Source organism: Theropithecus gelada, chromosome 11 (genome assembly GCF_003255815.1).
Source record: "Theropithecus gelada isolate Dixy chromosome 11, Tgel_1.0, whole genome shotgun sequence".
NCBI lineage: Eukaryota > Metazoa > Chordata > Mammalia > Primates > Cercopithecidae > Theropithecus > Theropithecus gelada.
Window position 1 is genome coordinate 60,199,448 of NC_037679.1, and position 23,607 is coordinate 60,223,054.

Consider the following 23,607-nt stretch of genomic DNA (forward strand, 5'->3'; position numbering starts at 1 on the left):
AAGTGTGATCTGATTAGTGCTGCAGACTGGAGATGTGTGGGAGGTAAAAGCTCTATAATAAAAAACCTTTGGGCCAATGTCCTCTTTCTTGAATGAGTTTTAAGGCAATCAAATGAAATAAAGCCAAGAACCATGGGGAAGGCCACCAACTTAGCTGAGGAAGTCTAATTTATGAGTCCATATAAGGACTAAATCATTGAGCATAGACAAGTGATAGATGCTGGTGAAACACAATTAACTTTGAATTAAAAAGCAAAAAACAGAAATGTTAAGAGGCAAGCTGGTTGCTCGATTTTTTATTTTTGGAAAAAAGAGAAAAACAGTAATAATAGCCAGCATTTCCTGTACACCAGACAGTTCTAAAGACTTTATATGTGTATTAATAAGTTCATCATCACAACTCTATGAATTGGGTATCATTATCATGCCCATTTTATAGATAAGGAAACTGAGGCTCAGCAAAGTCAAATTGCTTGCCCAAGGTTCTGCTGTTAATATTAACAGAGCCAGGATTTGAATCTAGGCATTCCAGCCCCGTAGTTCATGTTGTCACCTACTGTGTCATGCTGCTTCTCCAAAGCCCATCATCTCACTATATTTTAAGTATACTTCTTTTGGGGCGGAGGGTTTTCTTTGGGAGGAGAGTCCTACAGCCACTGTGAGATTCTTTTCAGTTTGACCCTTTGGGAGTTCTGAAGAAGGACAGCCACCACCAAGCAGAGTTGGGGTCATGGTGAGGCTGGAACAATGCTGAGAATAAAGGAGATAGTAAAAGAGAAGTTTACCATTATTTTTTAGTTTGGAATTGATTGGTTACATAAATAATATCATCTTCAGCTGAGAGTTTCACTGTGATGGTTAATTTTATATGTCCAACCTGACTGGGCTAAAGGATGCCCAGATAGCTGGTAAAACATTATTTTGGGGTGCGTCTGTGGTAGTGTTTCCGGAAGAGATTAGCATTCAAATCAGTAGACTTAGTAAAGAAGCTGATCCTCCCCAATGCAGGTGGGTACCATCCAACCCATTGAGTGGAACTAGAAGATGGAGGAATAGTGAATTTGCTGCTGCTTGAGCTGGGACATCTCTCTTCTTCTGCCCTTAAACATCAGTGCTCCTGGTGCTCTAGCCTTCAGACTTGGACCAGGATTTTCACTGTTGGCTCATAAGATTCTGGAGGGCTAGAAGTCACGCAATCTGCAGTTTTTAAGAAGGAGGCCTAGGAAACCTGATAGCATAAGTCCCATTTCTGGTCCAAAGGCCTGAGAACTAGGAAGGCCAATGTCCAAGGGCAGGAGAAGATGGATGTTCCATCTCAAGCAGACAGCACATTCACCCTGCCTCCACTTTTTTGTCCTATTCAGGTCCTCAATGAATTAGATGGTGCCCACCTGCATTGGTGAGGGCCAACTTCTTTACTAAGTCTACAATCTCAAACACTAATGTCTTCAGGAAACAACCTCACAGACACATCCCAAAATAATGTTTGCCAGCTATCTGGGCATCCCTTAACTTAGCCAAGTTGACACAGAAAATTAGCCATAACATTCACTGAAAAGAGTACATTGCCATGTAAACATATTGTTTTAATTAGGAAAAAAATAAAGCATGACCAAATTCCTTGTGTTTTCAGTTAATAAATTTAGAAGATTTTTTTTTTCCAGTAGTATAGACACTTGAGGTAGTGCTATCATTTTAAAGTTTGGTGTGGTTTTTGCTCCTTCTGGTGTTTTTCTATGAACAGTGATTGGGAACTGTTCACTTGGAAGCCAGATGTTTTCATCAGCAGAAGTCAGTGGAACTGAGGAACCAGGGAGACAGCCAGAGAGAAAACTGTGGCTGAAAACCACTTTTAGAATACTGTTGTTTTCATTGACTTGGCTTCATTAGAGGGACACATGTGTGTCACCACGCCCTAGGAGCACCATGAGAACCATGGAGCCAGCTTAAAAAGAGATCCATGAAAGCCAAAAATCCTGCTGCCTGCTGAGAGGCTGCTGGGGGAGGTGGGAGAGGCAGGAAGCAAATCATGGCATGGAGCTCTCTGTGCACAACCCCCAGGATACATGCCAGCACCCCCTCCCCAAAGTTAACTACAGCTAGAGCTCTTCTCTGCCCTCAGATGTTTTCCAAACACAAAATGAATTTTTTAGAACCTACAGAATGTAAGTTAAGGTCTCTGCTGCTTGCTTAAGGGACTGTTGGAATCCTTTTCAGAGCTTTCCAGCCTTGTTAGGACTGCTTGGTCATTTATTATTGGCATGTGGGTGGACATCTAACTCACAGCTGCTATTTCACAAACAGTAATAATATTGAGGCCACTTGGTGAAATCAGAACAACACTAGAGTTCTGGCTGTCTTTCCATCTAAAACAAGGATATCATGAGTGCATGTGTGGTATGATACTTGTGGCTCTGTGGAGACTTCCCTCTTGTGTTTCAGGGTGATGCTGACATGCTGTACCCTTTGGTCTTGCCTTCCATGTACCACAGGATCGATAAACAAATAAGCAGGTTTCGGAGATGGTTACCTAAGAAGCCAATGAGGCTGGACAAGGAGACACTGCCAGACCTGGAGGAGAATGACTGCTACACTGCCCCTTTCAGCCAGCAAAGGATCCATCAGTGAGTATTCCATGTTAAAGCCCCTGTCTTACTAAGGATGTGCAGCTGTAGTAAAGCCTCACCCTGCATGCCTTTGATTGCTGGGCATGAGGAAGGAACAGCGTAGTGCCCTTCTCCCCTAAAAGTCTCGTTGAGTGTTCATATCCCTTTTATTTCAGTCAGGGGAAGATAACTGCTGTAACCAAAAATCCCTGCATCCCAGTGGCTTAAGATGATACAATGCTTGCTCATGTGTGTGTTGGGTAAATGATCTTCTCCACAGAAAGGCAGTGACCCAGGCTCTGTCATTCTCATTGTTCTGCCAACCCCCTGTGCATGGAGCCCCCTGCAGGCTCATCCGCATCCAGCCAGCAGACAGGAGGAGTGGCCTACACCTTTTCCGATCCAGCAGAGAGAGGGCTTTTTGTTTTCTGGTTTTTGTTTTATCTTGGTTCACTTCTCAGTTCCCCTTTCTTCAGCAATTCACAGGGTTGCCTTAGGAAAAGCCACATCACCTGGCAGGCCACTTGCTGACTCGTCTGTCAGACTGTCTCAGAATAGTTATTTGTCACTTTTGACATGTGGGGAGGAAAAACAAGTTGGCTAAGTAACTGAGCCTGTGAGGAACTGAAAAAAATGAAAGAGAATTTACTCTGAAGCTTCTGAGATGACAAGAGATGATGGCTGGATGCAGGGCAGGGCAGGCGGGAGGACAGAAAAGCCTGCCGTGTGCTGGAGACTGTAAACACAGCCTCCAGTGGGGGCAGAGATCAGGTCGGCCCCACCTTCCTTGCAACAAGATCAGGAATTCCAGACCCTCCTGCTCCAGCAGTGGTGACAGCCTCAGTAAAAATGACTTATCTGAAGGGGAAGAAAGGGGTGATAGATTTAAAAAAAAAAAAAAAAAAAAAACAACTTGCTGATTTTGTGAGAAAGTAAGCCAGGCCGAGTATGGTGGCTCACGACTGTAATCCCTGCACTTTGGGAGGCAGAGGCAGTCAGATCACGAGGTCAGGAGTTCGAGACCAGCCTGACCAAGATGGTGAAACCCCATCTCTACTAAAAATACAAAAATTAGCTGGGCGTGGTGGTGTGCACCTGTAATCCCAGCTACTCAGGAGGCTGAGGCAGGAGAATTGCTTGAACCTGGGAGGTGGAGGTTGCAGTGAGCCGAGATTGTGCCATTGCACTCCAGCCTGGGTGACAGAGCGAGACTCAAAAACAAAAAAAAAACAAAAGTAAACCAAATGGCAGTTTTCAAGAAGTTGCAGGGAGTGCCAGGTGGGGACATATTTTAGCAACGGAAAATCAGTTAAACTCTGTGGAGCTCTGCAGGGCAAAGGGGAAAGGAAAAATCAAAGAATAGATGTTCTGCATCAAAAATGTGTAATAGTAAGAGCAGTCTAATGCAGGGGAAGCAATTCTGTATGCCTCTGAAATAGCCGAACTGATCCCCACAGGTCAGATTGAAGCCAACCCAGCTGCAGTATGTGAACATTTGAAAGGGTCATTGAAGCAAACATGAAATTCACAGACTGGCCTCAAAATCTTAGTTCGATCCTCAAGAGAAACTGGGAACTGGAAGGGACATAATGTTAATTCAGAGATTAGGGTGTTTTCTTAAGAGAAAAAGACAGAAAAAAAAGCTGATGTGTTCCCACACTTAATTTAAACCCCTACCATGTCTCTCTTGTTCATCTTGGAAGTTTTTTAGACAATGAGTTGTTTCCCTAATTCTTCTGGAATGGTGACTGGTTTACAGGCAGATTTTCCCTGTGCTTCTCACCTGTTTGATAGAGTGCCTAGCACAGTGCAGAAGGGTATCAGAAATTGTGGATGATGGATGGATGGATACACTGATAGGTTGCTGGGTGGATGGATGCATGGATGGATACATGGATAGGTCACTGGATGGATAAGTGGATACATGGATATGTCACTGGATGGATGGATGGATGGATGGATGGATGGATGGATGGATGGATACATGGATAGGTCACTGGATGGATGAGTGGACACATGGATATATCACCAGATGGATGGATGGGTGGGTGGGTGGGTGGATGGATGGATGGATGGATAGTGTGTATGGATAGGTCACTGAATGGATGGTTGGGTATATACATGGATAGTCACTGGATAGATGAATGGATGGGTGGGGGGTGGATGGATGGATGGATGGATGGATGGATGGGTGGGTGGGTGGATGGATGGATGGATGGATGGACAGTGTATATGGATAGGTCACTGAATGGATGGTTGGGTATATACATGGATAGGTCACCGGATGGATAGATGGATGGATGGATGGATGGATGGATGGATGGATGGATGGATGGATGGATGGATGGGTGGATGGATGGATGGATGGGTGGATGGATGGATGGATGGGTGGATGGATGGATGGATGGATGGGTGGATGAATGGACAGTATATATGGATAGGTCACTGAATGGATGGTTGGGTATGTACATGGATAGGTCACTGGATGGATGGATGGATGGATGGGTGGATGGATGGATGGATGGTTGGATGGGTGGATGGATGGACAGTGTATATGGATAGGTCACTGAATGGATGGTTGGGTATATACATGGATAGGTCACCGGATGGATGGATGGATGGATGGATGGATGGATGGATGGATGGATGGGTGGATGGGTGGATGGATGGACAGTGTATATGGATAGGTCACTGAATGGATGGTTGGGTATGTACATGGATAGGTCACTGGATGGATGGATGGATGGATGGGTGGATGGATAGATGGATGGATGGGTGGATGGATGGATGGATGGTTGGATGGGTGGATGGATGGACAGTGTATATGGATAGGTCACTGAATGGATGGTTGGGTATATACATGGATAGGTCACCGGATGGATGGATGGATGGATGGATGGATGGATGGATGGATGGATGGATGGATGGATGGATGGATGGCTGAATAGATACATGGATGGGTATAGGAGTGGTTGTGTAGATGTATAAATGAATAGAGGAATAAATGAAGTAAGTGGTATGTACTCTGAGATTTTATTTCACTTCAAAGGGAAGATATATGGGATATAGGTAAATGGAAGAAAAAATTATGAATGGATATATGGATAGATGGATGGATAAATTAGTGAAGTATGTGATGTGTGCTCTGGTATTTTGTTTCACTTCAAAGGGTTATAGGTATATGGAAGAGGAGGGTTTTCCACCTCCTCTCTTCATGCTGTTTGTATTCTACAATGTTCTTGCTTTAGAACAATACTTCTCAGTGTAATTCTTAAAGTCAGAAGCCCTTGGACACCCAGTAGAATTTCTAGGGACTAGAACTGAGAATCATATTTTTAGAAGTACTTAAAAATATATAATAAATGAGGGATGATTGGATTAGGGATATTCAGCCATCTCTCTCACATATTTGAGAAGCCCTTTTGACATGCTTTGGTATTAATTTGTGAAATAATTGATTTATTTAATAGTCACTAATTTAGTGTTCACTTCTTGCCAGGCACTGTCTGGGTACAGAGGATATGAAGATGAACAATACGCAGTCTGGACCCTGGTGTAGTAAAGATGCAGACTATTTTAAATAATTGTAAACAGTATGATGGGTGTGACTTAAGAGGGGGGATACTCAATTGTCCAGATTTAGAAGGAGGTTGGTAAGTGATGAGGATTGATCATAAAGCAGAGAATGTTTGATACAGGTCTTGAAGGATAAGACTTGCCCAAGTAGGTAAGAGGCGAAAAGTATCCCAAGAGGAGACAGTAATATGTGTATAAATGAACAAAGGCGCGAAACAGAATGGAGTGTTTTGAGGAACCACAAGTAGCCTTCTGTGAGTAAGAGCATAGGGTGTGAGGAGGACCTAGTGTAGTTTGAAAAAGAGAGTGATTAGTGGAAGATGAGATATCAAGACAGAAGAATCGAGGAAGAAAAAGCAGAGGACAGCCAGAATGAAGCAAACCAAAGAACCAGACCTCAGTGGGACCAAGAGAATAGAGGCAGTTCTATCACGCAAATAAGAGGTGAAAAATTAAATAAGTGTCTTGAATATTATGGGTGGTGAGGATTTATTTCTCTTTGAAAATTGTCATGTCACATGGATAACATTCCTCTGATGGGCGTGTAAAAGTATGACTTGAAGAATGCTGGCTGTCAAATTGGAAACAATTGTTGGGTACAATCAGAAAAGAATTCCCTAAGGATGTGTTGAGAGTGACATTAATGGATTTAAATTAATCAGAAGTAGCTGGTTAATAAACTCTGGGAATTATAACATGATATTCCTGGCTTTCCAAATATAGCCCAAAATCCCATGTGACTTCTTAGTTTTCCAGAATGTTTCATATTGTCTTGGAATAAAAGATAATAATAGAAATTTAGGCCAGGTGCGGTGACTCATGCCTGTAATCCCAGCACTTTGGGAGGCCGAGGAGGGCAGATCACGAGGTCAGGAGATCGAGACCATCCTGGCTAACGTGGTGAAACCCCATCTCTACTAAAAAATACAAAAAATTAGCTGGGTGTGGTGGCATGCGCCTGTAGTCCCAGCTACTTAGGAAGCTGAGGCAGGAAAATGGCATGAACTCGGGAGGCGGAGCTTGCAGTGAGCCGAAATCATGTCACTGCACTCCAGCCCGGGAGACAGCAAGACTCCGTCTCAAAAAAAAAAAAAAAAAAAAAAAAAAATTTAAGTGTGTTGGTTAGGGGGTGAGTGGGAGGAGGGCATGAAAGTAGTGAGAAAAAAAAAAAGGAGAGAAAAACATTGAACGTTTATTAAGTGTTTCATCAAAGACATTTCCCAGCAAAAAACCTTCCAAGATTTTCCAACCTCCACCCCCAATTCTGGTTGAGGTGTATTCATCTATGTTTTAGTAATATTTTTCTTTTCCTTAATCAATAGTACCACCCATTTTAATTACTTTCTCCAAGACTAGAGACTCCTTGAAAGACTATGTCTGTCTCACCCATTTTTTAATCCCATAGTAAGTACTTAATAATGATTTTTTAAACGAAAAAATAAATGAATAGATAGAAACGAAAGTAGGAGAATCATGTGAGTAAAGAATAAAGATGATGTGAAGTTAGCTGACTGCACACTCATCTCAAACCAAATCCAAGATACCTTCTTTTCAAATGTAGCCTACCTCCATTGTTCCCTGTCTCAGTAAACAGCACTAATATTTGTCCAGTTGCTGAAACTGGAGTCTGGAAACTATTCTAGACACCTCTCTCATCTCTACTTCCTACAAGTTATACATCTCCACGGATTGATGATTTTACGTCCTAAATATCTTTATACTTCAGACTTTGTCACTGTATTTCACTTGAAATCCAGAAATAATATTACAGGTCTCCCTGGTTGTACACTTGTCACTGCTAATCCATTCTCTCAAGTGCATACTGCATGGTGTCTTCAAAATATGCATCTAATCATGTCATTTCACTCTTTAAAAACTTCAGAATAGGCACCAAAATTATTACAATGACTTAGAAGCCCTCAAATGCCTACCTGCACTGCCATCCCCTCTCCAGCCTCATCTGTCTTTCTTGCCTCCCACCCTTCATTTGTTATAATCCAGACACATGCAGCCTCTCTCAGCTCTTTGAATATACTCTGCCCCAGGACATTTGCACATGCTGTTTCCTCTCCTGATTCCTTCCTTCTTCACCTAGTATGCTGTTGTTCCTCCTCCAGAACTCAGCTCCAAAGACTCCTGCTATGGAAGCCTCCCCTGGCCCTCTCCTTCCCCACCAATCCTTCCAAAGATTGGGTTTCTGTTCTATACTGTTTTAATGTTTCCTAGATAACATTTTTTTTTTAACAATTGAAATGCTATAGTGATTTGAGTAGCATATGATTAATGCCTGTCTGCCTAGGTAAACTGTGTACTCTGTGGAGCCATAGGCCATATCTGTTTTTGCCCATGATTGTATCTCCGATACCTAACACAATACCTAGCATAAAATTGGCACACAATACTTGTCTACTAGATGAAGGAGTGAGGATTGAAGTCAGAAAGACAGCACAGAATAATCTAATTGTAAACCTTTATTCTTTAACTGCATTGTACAAAAATATTAAAGTTGAGAATCAATTAAAAAACAAATACCTGCCAGTCACAGTGTCTCACCCCTGTAATCCCAGCACTTTGGAAGGCTGAGGTGGGAGGATCATTTGAGCTCAGGAATTCAAGATCAGCCTAGGCAGCACAGTGACACCCGTCTTTACAAAAATTTTAAATTAGCAGGGTGTGGCAATGCACGCCTGTAGTCGCAGCTACTTGGGAGGTTGAGCTGGGAGGATCACTTGCGTCCAGGAGGTTGAGGCTCAGTGAGCCATGATTATGCCACCATACTCCAGCCTGGGCAACAGAACGAGACCTTGTCTCTCAAAACAAACAAACAAGCAAACAAACAAATAGCCTAGCATTCTGTTTGAAAATATAACTGTATTTAAGGAGGAAAAAAAGCAAACCTGAGGGGGTACAAGTCAACATACAAATGCTACTTGATCACTTTATATGGGCTTACCAAGGTGGGTCCACAGGTAGAAAAATTCTTACTATATGCCAGACACCATTCTAAGAAGTTTAATATTCAAACAATACTTTGAGGGCTGAGGTATCATTATTATCACCAATTTACGGATGAGAAAAGTGAGGAACAAAATGGTCAAAGAACCTGCTGTAGGTCGTATACCTAGGCTAGGCCACCTGTCTAAATAACTCCCAAATATCAGCAGTAGAACAGCATAGAAGTTTACTTGTTCACAGCACTATCTAGTGTGGGTCACTCTGGGGGAAGGAGGCATATGACTGTGATTCATGTAGTCATTCAGGTGCCCAGGCTGCATTATCTTGTTATTCTGCCATCCCCTAAATCCCTTACAGACAAGGAAAAAGAGAGATGAGTGTTTTTTTAGGAAATTTTTATGGACCAGGGCTAAGAGTGGTATACAGCACTTTCACACACATTCCGTGGTCTAGAACTTAGTCATGTAGTAATGCTGAGATAACTAGTCTACCTGTGTGTCCAGAAGAAAAATAGAAGCAGATTTATCAAATAAACAGTCGCAGTTCATCTGAGTGATAGAGCAGGAATTCAAATTCGAACAGGGAGGCTCTAGGTCTCACCCTCATAAGCATTAGGCTCTATTGTGAGATTTCTCAGCTGCAGCACTAATGGCATTGGGGCTGAATAACTCTTTGTTGTAGGGAAGAGTCCTGTGCAGTGTAGGATATTAAGCAGCATCCTTTGCCTCTCTAGCCACTGGATGCTAGTAGCATTCTCCAACCCTTTAGTTGTAGGAGAATCAAAAATGTTTCCAGACACTGCCAAATTTCCCCTGGTGGTAGTGGTGGGATGGGTACAAAAATCACACCCCTTTTCTCCAGCCTTGAAAACCATGGTTCTACTGTCTTCCATCACATGACACCATTCAGGCAGGGCCACCCATTCTCTGTGATAAATTAAACTCTATTTGAATCTGATGACTATGACAGCCAAGTCCATTTAAGAACTAATTTATTTCTCTTCACCTCTGTGCCTGTGAATGTTGCCCTGCTTAAGTATCATTGCCCTTCATTCTTAAAATGGCATTAGCAATGACACCCTTGAGGCAATTACTTTCTAAGGTCAATACCCATAATAAAGGTTTTCTGCTGGTCGACAGAAAAAAGGAAATATGCAAAAAGAGTCATGTTACTTTTTATAATAGATATACAGGACATTCTTTCAAGAAATAGATCAATTCTAATTGTCTTTCAGAAAAATGTGCTAGATATAGACAGAAAAATGTTCTTCCCTGCGTTTTCTGTATTTTTATCATTACTGTTATTTTTTTTGTAAACACCCATAAAAATTGAGATTAAATTAAATACTGACCACTTCTGAAGAGAAGAATATGAAATTTATGCTATGCTATGTGTGCATATGTTTAAATATATATTCACTCATCCACATATTCCGTACCAGTTGTTGTTCTGGGTGCTTGGAGATCAACAGTAAACAGAAAGGCAAAAACTCCTGCCCTCCTGGAGCTTACAGTTTAGCTGGGTGTAACTGGTAATAAATTATAAACCAGCAGTTGTCAATGAGGGGTGATTTGGCAATGTCTAGAAAAATTTTTGGTTGTCACAAGTTAGGAGTGGAGATTGCGACTGGTCTAATATGTAGAGGCCAGGGATGCTGCTAAACATCCTATAATGTACCCGACAGCTTCCCACAACAAAAAATTATCCAGCCTCAAAAGTCACTACTAGTGTGCTGAGGTAAACATTTTTTGAAGCCAATTTAAAAGCAAGTGAAAAGAGGATAAATGCTATGGGAACAGAGAAAAAGAGGGTGGGGTGAGGGGAATGGGGAGTACTGCTTGGGAGTGGGGCTGCAGGTTGTATTTCTGAAAGACAGTGTTTCTATTCTTCAAGGCAGGCCTCCTCCAGAAGGTGTGATTGGAAAAAAACTTGCAGGTGAGAAGGGCAGAGAGAGAGTTCCAAGAGGGGAACAGAAAACAAAACAAAGGCCCTAATCTGGGAGAAGCTCTGCTTGTGTTTGGGAAAGAGAACAAAGACCTGTGACTGGAGCAGAAATACCAAGGAGAATAACAATAGTGATGAGTTAGAGGCTGGGAGGGAGCCTGATTCCTAAGGCCTGTGGGCTTTTACAGAGGAATGACGTGGTCTGACTAACTTTTGACAGTGTCGTTCCGACTGCTCTGGCGACTGCAGTCATCCGTGTGAAACATGATGTATTTCTAGTTTTTCAAGTTTCTATCTTTTCAAAATCAATAATGAAAATACATGCCACATATAACTCAGCATTGACCCACTTCTTTGCAAAGCTTTTGTGTTGTGCACAAAATGTTTTAACTTGTGTACTGTGTGTGTATGAAACAGATATTATTGAAAGACCCATTGAAATAAAATCTGTCTTTAAAAGGTGCAGATTTTATGTGAAATAAAATCACATGGCTTTGGACTCCTACTTTCATCTCCTATTAGACTGTGAGCTACCTGAGGGTAGGAGCTATGTGTCTGGGAGCACGGGGCACCCAGGGAATATTTGTGAGACCAAAGAGAACAAGAAAGGAGCAAGGCAGAATTGGCATTGTTACCACTGGGGGACAGAGCCAGGACTCTGGAGCCAGGTTCTCTGATCTTGATGCAGCATCTCAAAAACGTAGAATATTTAGATGAGAAGTGAAAAATGTGGTCAATCAGCCAGTCAATTGTGGTTTCCAGGTCCAACTTTAACCTTCCCTTGACTTGATTCAGTTTTGACTTTAGTTCTGCTAACTGATCATCTATCTTCTCTATCAAACTTTTTGTGGCTGTTAAATTCTGTTATCAGGATTCACATTTGATCCCAAGATATTTAATTCATGCATCACACTTTTTAATTGTGTGCCATGTGTAGTATACAAAATGGGCATTTAAAAAAGACCACTCGACACAAAATTTGCTTGCATGCCTTTTTCTGCTTCTATGCTGTGAGCTAGGGCATAGCACAAAAGTCTCGAGAATAACAAAACGACCTAGCTCTTCTTGCCTGAGAAAAAGCACTAACAATGGAAATGTTGGTGCTGGAGTCATAGAGGGTTTGTAAGAATGGGAAAATGTTGGCCGGGTGCAGTGGCTCATGCCTATAATCCCTGCACTTTGGGAGGCCAAGGCAGGTGGATCACCTGAGGTCAGGAGTTTGAGACCAGCCTGCCAACATGGTGAAACCCTGTCTCTACTAAAAATACAAAAAATTAGCTGGGCGTGGTGGTGGATGCCTGTAATCCCAGCTACTCGGGAAGCTGAGGCAGGAGAATCGTTTGAACCTGGGAGGTGGAGGTTACAGTGAGCCGAGATCCCACCACTGCACCCCAGCCTGGGACAGAGTGAGACTCTGTCTCAAAAAAAAAAAAAAAAGAAGTGTCTTTCTTTTCTCCACAGTGCTGCCACCTCCCATAGGTGCCACATAAATGGAGCCTAAATACAATTTTTCAACTGTCTTACCCTAGGGATAAGCCTGTGCATGTGAAGACATCTGATTTCCTTTGGAATTTATTGTTAAAGTATTCGAGATGCATTAAACAGACAGATGAAAGAAAATGGTAAAAATATAAATGAATATTCTGAACCAAGGAGAATATAAGTTAGAGTAGGCATTCAAGTTCAGGGAAATGTAGGCTCAGATTTGCAGGCCTCAATGGCCTAAGTATCTATAATGATGACAAATAAACCAGAAAATTGGCCTTTACACCAAAGGGGCAGAGCAGACGGGAGAAACATAGTAACTCATGTGATTCTGATTGTCAGAGAGGAAGAAAACCAATACCATAGGTAACGGGGTGCTTTTTGACTCTGAAATGAAATTCTTGCACAGGGTCATTGGAGTGGACAGTGAAATAGTGATATGGTGGACAATATCCCTGGTAACCTCCTTATCGCAGATGCCTTGCAGGACTTTTCTGAAGGCTGTTTCTGGTGGTTGCATCAGCATGGTTCTGAAGACTTAACTGCTCATGGCCATAACTTTCTGTGAGAGTTTAGGCAAGGTATGTAGCAAAATACTGCAGTATACCTATGATGGTTAATACTGAGTGTCGGCTTGATTGGATTGAAGGATGCAAAGTATTGATCCTGGGTGTGTCTGTGAGGGTGTTGCCAAAAGAGATTAACGTTTGAGTCAGTGGGCTGGGGAAGGCAGACTCACCCTCAATCTGGGTGGGCACCATCAAATCAGCTGACAGTGAACATAAAGCAGGCAGAAAAAACGTGAAGAGGCGAGACTGGCGTAGTCTTCCAGCCTGCATCTCTCTCCCATGCTGGATGCTTCCTGCCTTCAAACATCGGACTCCAAGTTCTTCAGTCTTGGGACTCGGACTGGCTCTCCTTGCTCCTCGGCTTGCAGTTGGCCTATTTTGGGACCTTGCGATCATGTGAGTTAATACTTAATAAACTCCCCTTTATCTATCTGTCTGTCTGTCTATCTGTCTATCTATCTATCTATCCATCCTATTAGTTCTGTCACTCTAGAGAACGCTGACTAATACAATACCCAAACTAATCTAGTTGTCTTTGTTGTTTGAACTATGTTCTTTAAAAATTAAAGTTGAAAACTGATCAGAAAGCAAATAACATGACATTCTAGTTGAAAATGTTTCCATGTTTGAGAAACAATAGAAGTGGGTATGCACCTCTATATAGGTCAATGCACGAAGCCCTTGGTCATTTTATATGGTATCACAAGAGCTAGGCCTACAGGCTGCCCACCAGCCATGATTGTATGGCCACCTAAACATCTGACCCCACAGAAAGCTCTCGCAACTAGCCAGCTATGGAAACTCAGGTTGTCAATATTAGAGTCAGTCATTCCAGGAGATCCCTCTCAACACTCAATTTCAGAAAAGGTCATTTCAATAGAACCATATGAAATTTATTGTAGGAATATGATAGCTAACATTCATATATGGTGCTTACTGGGTTCCAAATACTTCACAGATGTAAACTCATTTAGTCCTGTTCGTAAGGTATTGTCATTATCTCCGTTTTTACAGAGGAGGAAACTGGGTCACAGAAAGGTTAAGTAGCTTATCCAAGGTCAAACAGCTGGTCAGTGGTAGGGCTTGGATTTAAAGGCCAAGCATTCTGCTCCCAGTCTTATCTTTTTAACATTGCATGTTAGTTTTCTACGACTGATATAACAAATTATCACGACCTGATTGTTAAAACCACAAAATTTATCATCTTACAATTCTGTAGGCTAGGGTGCAACATGGGTGACACTGAGCTAATTAAGGAGTGTCAAGGCTGAACTCCTTTCTGGAGGAGAATCTATTTCTTTGCCTTTTCTAACTTCTGGAAGCTACTACATTCCTTAGCCCGTGGCTTCTTCCTTTATCTTTAAAGCCAGCAAGGGTAGTTGAGTCCTTCTCACGTTACATCACTCTGACTTTGCTTCTGTTCCCACATCTTTTTCTTCTCTGACCCTTTTGCCTTATTCTTCCATTTTTAGGGACCCTTGTGATTACATTGTGCCTATCTGAATAATCCAGCTAATCTCCCTGTCTTAAGGTCAGCTGATTAGCAACTTTAATTCCATCTGCATCATGAATTCCTCTTTGCCATATTACTTAGCATTCTGAGGATGAGGATGTGGATATCTTTGGAGGGCCCTAATATTGCCTATCACAGCTGTACAAATGTCCCAATCCAAAAAGTGCCAAGGGCTGGGACAGAGGACAGGAAAGTTTTGATGGGAAAAAAGAAGGAAAGAAGAGAGAGACAGAGAGAGGAAAATGTCAGTAGGATTTGGGGACACTAAATGAAATGACATATGTAAAAGACTTAGACCCTGGCACGGTGGCTCACACCTGTAACTCCAGCACTTCAGGTGGCCAACGCAGGCAGATTGCTTGCAGCCAGGAGTTTGAGACCAGCCTGGCCAACATTGTGAAACCCCCTCTCTACTTAAAAAAAAAAAAAAAAAATTTAGCCAGGCATGGTGGTGCAAGCCTGTAGTCCCAGCTACTCAGGAGGATGAGGCAGGAGAATCGCTTGGATCTGGGAGGCAGAGGTTGCAGTGAGCCGAGATGGTGCCACTGCATTCCAGTCTGGGCAACAGAGCAAGACTCCATCTCAAAAAAAAAAAAAAAGACTTAGTCCAATACCTGGCACACAGAAAGCACTCAACAAATCAACAAATGATAGCTATCATTATCATTATTACCACAAACAGCAGTATACTGAGAATCCTTGGGAGAATCTCTGCGAAGTTGCGGTTGGTGTGTAATGGGAAAGTTTGAGGCGACAGAGACTGATTTTGCAAAGGCTCATAACTGACCTGAACTGGAATTGCTTTACTTTTAAGCCCAATGTTACTCAGTGTTCCAGATACTTTGCCATTTAACATTTTATGTGTCCGTAACATTTGACTATTTGCTTTTCAACTCTCTCAGCATAGATATCAGAAGACAGTGATTCTTCTAACATGTGCCTTTTACTGTATTTTTGTTTCAGAGAACTGAGAGTTTTTTTGTTGTTTTCATCGATCTGAAATCTTTAGAGAATCCTTCAGGCAGAGGTACCAAGATTGATTTAGGTAGGATTAAGGTTCTTTTAGTGCCTCGATGACTTAAAGCAGTCTCTGAACACTTGTTTTATTGCAGTTACTTATTTGGCATTAGGATCCTCAATATTCAGGTTGTTTGTATTGGTCCATAGAGTCAGGGGACACATATCTATGTTCTGGAAAGTCTTAAACTGAAATGAAAATGAAAAAAGCCACGCATCTTGAGATTTGTGCTTCTCAAGATCATGCGGCTCCTTTTAAGTAGGACATAATTTAATGACTTTAAAGGGACAAAGAGGTCACCTACTCAGGTGGGAAAAGCGTACCTCTGGGTGTCTGGGGGCCCAGTAGTTAGTTGGGTCTGTTATCTTAATATTTATGAGAACATCTGTGAATAGGTCACTTGGAAATATTTTATGACATTTGTCTTCTGTGCATGCATAGTTTGTTTTTCTGCTTATCAGTTCATTCATTTACCAAACACTTTCAATGCCTATTATGTGCCACATATTGTACCATAGTAGAAAAATTTATACAGAGTAGAAAAATTTGTACAATAGGTTGATGTATATTCATGTGTGCATGTATATTTTTATTTAAAATTTTAACTTTGGTATGTTAAGTTTGATAGTCAAGAGGCTATTTTCCTTATCAGAATGGTAAAAGGCAATTTAAAACACCTATAGGAAAGGGGAAGAGTTGTCAAATTTAGGTATAGTAAAATAGGGAGGGGTTAACCTAAAGAGGAAGGAAGGGAACTAGGATTACATCTGTTGCTATAGTATACGTATGTAGTCACTCTGTGCATTAAGTCTTTGGAAACAGCAGTATTGAGAGGAGACAAGGAAGAGCAGAGTACTTCATAGGCAGGTAGACACTCTGGTGCCTCATTGATCAGTATTCTGTGCCAGGCTGTGCACTGCATGCCTTCCACATTATCTCTTTTGACCCTTGCAAAAACCCTGAAACGTAATTTTACAGAAGGAAGCACGGAAACTCAGAAACATTAAATACTTTAAGCCAGGGTTACCTAGTAACAAACAGACTTGGAGTTAGAACCCAAATCCGTCTCATTGCAAACCCATGCTCCTTCTATAATACAACCTGACAAAAGTTGACTGCCCACTAGACACCAGGCTACCTGGGAGACTACTGGGATTGTTATTTCCGTTGAGAGAAGTGGAACACAGAGGAGTAAGTCACCTACCTGAGTTGCACATTTGGTCGAAGTAGGAAACCACCCTGAGCAGCTGGGGGAGGGTCATTTCTGGGCCTGCTTCTGACTCACAACCAGGAGTGGCACTGGGGAGAAGGAGTTGTTAAACCTGTAAACTCTGAAGATGGTAGTTTATTCAAATAGCCACTAATTCAAGACTGTGTCTTAGAAATGTCTTTATCTGTGGGGAAAAACCTGATTCTTCTCACTTCCCACTTTCCTCACCCCTGATACAACACCCACACCATCAGTTTGGTGTTTCCCATTCTAGATGAGTGATTTTACCACTGCATGTTGACCAACCTTGACGCTCCCATCTTCCTTGCTGCCCACCATCACCACCAAATCCTTTCGGCCCTTCTCCTTTCTAACCTCACTGCCATTGCCTTAGTGTAAGCAGCCAGTTAGATGAACAATTACAACAATCTCTTCACCTCCTCTGTCTTTCCTCACTCCCAAATCTGTCTACCCCATTCATGTCACAGGACATTTGCAAGGCTGCTACCACTGGTTCCTACAGTACTTGTGCACAGTTACAAGGAGGACATCCTTCCTCTAAGAATATTCATAGCCCATGGATTGGCCAGCAGAGTACGGGCAGGGTCAACCTTTCCTCATACTCTTGGCTGTGCACCTGCAGGAGTGAATAATGCCCAGTAGTGCCACTTGTAGTAACATTGCTTCCTTGCTTAACAGCTTTTAATGATTCCCCAGGACCTTAGAGATAAAGCTTAAATTCCTTCACATGGCACACAAAACTACCTTTTTAGCTTCTTCCCTTCTCCCCCCAGCCTTTCGGACTGGTACTCCTGCAGCATGGGAATGGAAGTGACCTAAATATTCCATGACTATTTTTCCTTCTTCCTGAGGTGTGCTCTCCTTCCTCTCACTCTCTGATAATATCCTGTTCTTCAACAAGTTCAGGTGTCGTCTTCTTTATGAAACATCTTATGTCTCATGCAGACAACGTTAGACTTCTGGGCCCATTAGCCTCTGTAAATGCTTTAATTATGGCACTGATTGTTATATCAGTTACTTGTTTTCATGACTATGTTCTACACGAAGCCGAATTCAGCAGCCAAAAGTAATTAGAAGGGAGTTCCAGTCTTTACTAAGTTTCTCAAAGGACACAAAGGGAAACCATGTCCTCAGCATCCATTTATCAGCAGCCTTTCCTCTCCTTCCTTACTCAAACGTCATCCTCCTTCTGTTGACAAAATCATTCCTCCTCTGCCCCAGCCTGTACAGTTTTTCTTTCCTCTTCCTATGTTGCTCTCCTCCCCACAAACCTCAGCCCTCTCTCCTATCACTTTATTTTATGGATTGCCACAGCTTCTCCATCAGGGAAAAAGAAAACACTCATCCTCTTCAGGCAAAGCCATAAATTACAGGATTATTGTTGTTGGGTTAGTGACTGTGTCAGCCAGGTTCTGCTGGGTTCTGCCACAGTAACAACCCTCAAATCTCAGTGACTTGCACAAAGGTTTATTTATAGCTCACATAGCATATTAACAACGGGTCAACTGAGGCTCTGCCTCACATGATTCCTTTATCATGGAATCTGGACTGAAGAAGCAGTCTGTAAGACATGCATTCTCATAGCAGAGGGAAAAAGTAATGGCACAACCACACATTGACTTGAAATTTCCACTCAGATGTGGCATATATCACGTCTCCTCACACTCCGTGTGCCAAAACAAGCCTTATGACCAAGTGTAGTATCAATGTGCTAGGGAATTATACTCTTTCTCCAGGCAGGGAGAATGTCAGTAACATGGTAATGAGTAGAGATAAATTTTCAAAGCAGCAAATTGGGACTAATGAGACAGTATGGTCAGGAATACCTCATATTAATATTGTTTTATTTTGTCACATTTGTATGGCACATCAGTCTGTGAGCTTACAGGGCTCACATGGTGTCTCATACTGTTTTTTATGATTGATATGTAATTGCACATATTTATATAGGAGGAATAAGTTCTAGTGATCTATTGCATAATAGGATGACTAGAATTAACAATCGTGTATTGTATATTTCAAAATATCTAGAAGAGAAGTTTTTGAATATTCTCATTAGAAAGAAATGGTAAATGTTTTGTTTTGAACACGTAGCATATTTTTAGAAAAGGAATTTTCCATGCAAGTTAACAAAGACCTGGGCAGAAGAGAGAAAATCTCTGTAGGATAGAAGTCACACTTGAAACCGGAATATTTGAAAATTCCAAATCAAAAATCTATCTTTATACTTGGGTGATATTCTTATCAGATTACCAAGCTGGATAGGTAGATGGCTGCTTCTGTGGTGTGTAGTTTCTCAGAGAAGGAGGTTTCCTCTCCAAAGAATGTTTCTTTTTCTAGATCTCTGTACCACTCAGGTTTCATTCAGGAAAACTGAAACCTGGCAGTTATTTTAACAAAAAAGGTTACTGTGGGGAAGTAAAGAACTACAGTGTCGTAAAGGAAATACTGAAGCCACGCAGATGATAACTGCAGGAAGTGAAGCAGCTACTGCCTCTAGAGTTGGGGGAGCAAAATGAAGAGGTTGGGGTTATTGGAACCAAGATGCTCAGAGAGGCCCTGTGGAGCTGAGCCTCGGACTCCTAAGTAGGAGATTCTGCCCTTGTGGTGCTGGGCCCTCAAAGATATGGGGCAATGGAGTGAGCCTAGTTTGGGGAGTGTTGCTTTTAAGCTGGAAACTGGAACCAGCTGCCATTGTGAGGTCAGAGGATCATTGGTGACAGGAACAGGCAGGCAAACAAGAAGGACCAAGGTCCTATAACCTGTTCTCCCCGCCAGTCTCCCTCTCATGCCCTGTACTGACGGAGCATATCAGAGAGACAGACAGCAATGCAGAAATGTAGTTTGCAGAGTCTCTGTTCTGGCATTGTATTATAGATAAGAGGAAGGAAGGGGAAATCAGAGATAACTTAATAGACAGCACACTCCCTAATACCTGGAATTTTACAGTTTGAACTTTAATCCTTTGGCTAAAGTCATCCTCAATTAAAATAAAAGTGTCCCTTGGAAAGATGAAAATTTTAATGTCATTCTTTATTGACACCCCATTACGAATAGTTTATTGAAAATAAGAAGAGGAAGCAAGAGATACAGATGAAGTATTTTGGCTGTAGCAGGGGCAGATAGAGGATGCCACAAAGATGGTGGAGGGCCAAAAAAGAGCAATGAAAACAAGGGGATCATGGAAGATACATTTTACCAACTTCCAGATTTTGCAGATGCTTGGCAGAGTTTCTAGGACTTTGCTGCTCACAGCAATGTAAATGAACAGCAGGGACAGAGATGCATCTGTCCATTTGGTCAACACTCAGAACAACTCAGCTCATGTAAAAATGAGACCCATGACTCAGATCAGACTAAGATGGTAGCCACGGGTGAGTCACTGAATAATACACTTATGCAGGGACAACCGCCTAGGTAATTCAAGCAAAACCTTACTATTGACTGAATTACAGTAGTGCCCTAATTAGTGGAAAGCTGAGAGCTTAGCTTATTCTAAATTGGATTTTTCTGGTCTGAGGATTAATTAGGAAACATTTCCAAACTTGTTTTACAGATTTAAAAAAAAATGATTTCCTCTTTATTCCGGCTCACTTTTGAATAGCGAATAAAACTAATCTCTAATAAATTTGAATATTGCATTGTTTTCATTTTTGAGTGTCTATTTCAGTTCAGTCTGCATCAAGTACCAGTTCTGTGACAAGCACTGTATAGAGCTGGACAAAGATGAACGAATCATTTTCTGACCTTAAGGATATAATGGTTGAGCTCACTCAAGCTCTGGCTGGAAACACAGAGGGCCTGGGTACCCAATCCCAGCTCTGTAACTTGTAAGACATGTGATTCTGAGCTTCAACCTCTTCATCTGTAAATTGGAAATAATAAAAATACCCATATAATATTGTGAAATTAACAATACAGTATATCAGTGCTTATGGTATATGTTTGATAAAGGTATTTTATTTTTGTTGATAATGTTGGTGGCACCTTATATATAAATAGATGATTTTAGTATATGTGAATTCTATAAATGCTGATGTTCATGGCCCAGTCTTAAAGATAGATAGTTTAAGATTGGTGGGAAGTTTTCCCAATTCTAGGATATTACTTTTTTCTCCTCTTTTCTGTAGCATCATTTCTCCTTTCTTTTCCCCATCATTTCCTCTTCCTGCCTCCTCCTCGTCTTCCAGAATTATCCAGATTGCTCTCCACCTCTCCATTTCTCTTGGTTGTGTATACCTAGCCAATATCAAAGGTACTGTTTGGCCTACTCTGTCTTACCAATAGGTTTTCAACCTCTGGCTCAATTTTGTTAGATAACTGACTCTTTTTAAAATATTTATTGATGCAACCAATAAATAAAAAGAAAAAGGCTATTCCCCAGCCTTTTTTCTACTGTGATACATGGTAGTGTTTACTTATGCAACATGCTGCCTTATGTTTTCCTGTTCCTGCAGAAAGCACGATAGAATACCTGGTAGTAAAATGATCGTATTGTAAAGGTACCTTAAATCCATTCTAATTTATTTTTTAATCATTCCCAAATTTTGGCATTCTAATCATCATTACTGTCAAATTAATTGCAACACACCTCACCATTTTGTCTTATTAGGATGTTGTGACACATGGGTGAATAAGAATTTGACCATTGCTTCTTTCTTAAGACCTGTCCTACTGGACATGTACCGTTTGACCTAGCGATGCTCTTTCTAAAATATGTACTTCCTCAAAGCACTTGCACATGTGCATTTTACAGAATGTTCATTAGAGCATTGTTTATAGTAATAAAACTTTATAAATAGACTGAGTATCCACTAGCAAGACAATGAGCCAGTAAACTGTAGTGTCCCATACAGTAGACTTCCGAGCAGCAGAGAACATGATGGACTAGAGTGCCTTGTATGAACATCAATGAACCTCAATGCTGAGCAAGCAAAGCAACTTGCAGAAGAATAATTATAGCGTGATACCATTTCTGTGAAGTTCTAAAATATGCAATACTGTATTTTTAGGAATACCTGCATGTTGTGGATTATAAAACATTCCAGATAGTGATTACCTCTAGGGGAGGGGAATGCAATTAAAAGGGAGGACACAGAGAAACTTCAATTGTATTTGCAAACTTTTGATTCTTAAATTTGTTAGGGGGTATATGGGTGTTTGATATCATTCACCAGCGCATTTTTGTATGTTTAAACATATTTGATTAAAAGAAAAAGATGTTCACAAGATCTTATTTCAAAACAGCAGAAACTTACACACTGGGGGCCTTTTTGAACTATGAGAGTCAGTAATCTTATAAAAAGTGACAAATAGTGGGCCAGGTACCATGGCTCATGACTGTAATCCCAGCACTTTAGGAGGCCAAGGTGGGTGGATCACTTGAGGTCAAGAGTTCGAGAGCAGCCTGGCCAAGATGGCAAAAGCCTGTCTCTACTAAAAATACAAAAATTAGCTGAGTGTGGTGGCGTGCGCCTGTAGACCTAGCTACTTGGGAGACTGAAGCAGGAGAATTGCTTAAACCCAAAAGGCAGAGGTTGCAGTGATCTGAGATTGTGACACTGCACTCCAGCCTGGGGGACAGAGTAAGACTCCATCTCAAAAAAACAAAAATGAATTTGTTTTAAGCGACAAGTAGATAATAATAAGAATCATGGAACTTATGCCATTTATGAGCATGATGTGTTTGTTTATAACCACACTGCATGCAGTGTCTCTTAATCCTCAAACATCCTCTGAAGTGGGTGTTATGGTTGTCCCCATTTGAAAGATAAGAATCCTAAAGCTTAGATATGTTACTTTTCTAAATTCAAATAGTTAGTTCTTGGCAGAACCAAGATTCTAACCCAGGTTTGTTTTTTCTTTAACCAACAAAGTAGATATTACTGTATTCCTTCAAGATGTTGTCACTCCAACCAGTAAGATATAACCTAGCCGTATTATTTGGGAGGGAAAAAGTTTTGTTTTTCCAGGACTCAGAGTTTTGTTTTTGTTTCATTTAGAGATAAGGTCTTGCTCTGTCACTCAGGCTGGAGCACAACTGCGTGATCATAGCTTACTGCAGCCTTGAACTCCTGGGCTCAAGCAGTCCTCCCACCTCAGCCTCCCAGGTAGTTAGGACAAAAGTGCGTGCCAGCACACCCAGCTTGAGTTTCTTAAAAAAATATATTGCAAGCTGCCCACATGTTTACAGTCTTGGGCTCATAAAAGGTAAATTCTATCTATGAGGCAACTTCCCTCAATAAAAATCCACCTTCAAGCTGGAATATTGGTATTTGTCAGTCTCATCTAGTGCATAAAATACTGAGCCCTAAAAGCAATAAGAATCACTATGAAGATTCTGACTTTATTTCAACATGGATGTTTTATTTTTGAAAATAATTCAATTTTTTAAAATGTTAGTTATCTTTGACAAATATACTATTCCAAAGGGTTCCTTCCTTCCTTTCTTACCACCTTATAAATTAAATTAAAATTAGTCATGTATACATTTTAAATAGTCCTACAAGGTTTGTTTTGAAAAACAGCAATCCCATGCCCCACAACGCTTTATATTTGCCCCTCCCAAGAAGCAGCCCCTTTCGACTCTTTTGCCTGTTTATTTTGGCAATTAATGCCTCATGTATAAATAAATTATTTTATTATTACTTCGATGTTTTTCAGTTATAGGAGAATCTATTGACTTCCCCCATAGAGAAGAAGAATTTGCT

The 23,607-nt window shown here is 41.2% G+C and overlaps 1 protein-coding gene across 3 annotated transcripts in view; it reads left to right on the plus strand.

Annotated features, from left to right (window-relative positions):
* Positions 1–23,607, plus strand: part of ANO4 (anoctamin 4) — a 408,206-nt gene that overhangs the window by 267,170 nt on the left and 117,429 nt on the right. For all 3 annotated transcript variants that reach the window (XM_025401960.1, XM_025401959.1, XM_025401961.1), the window contains one exon: positions 2,493–2,624. In XM_025401960.1, the coding sequence (XP_025257745.1) occupies positions 2,493–2,624 (132 nt within the window). The remainder of the gene's footprint in view (positions 1–2,492; positions 2,625–23,607) is intronic.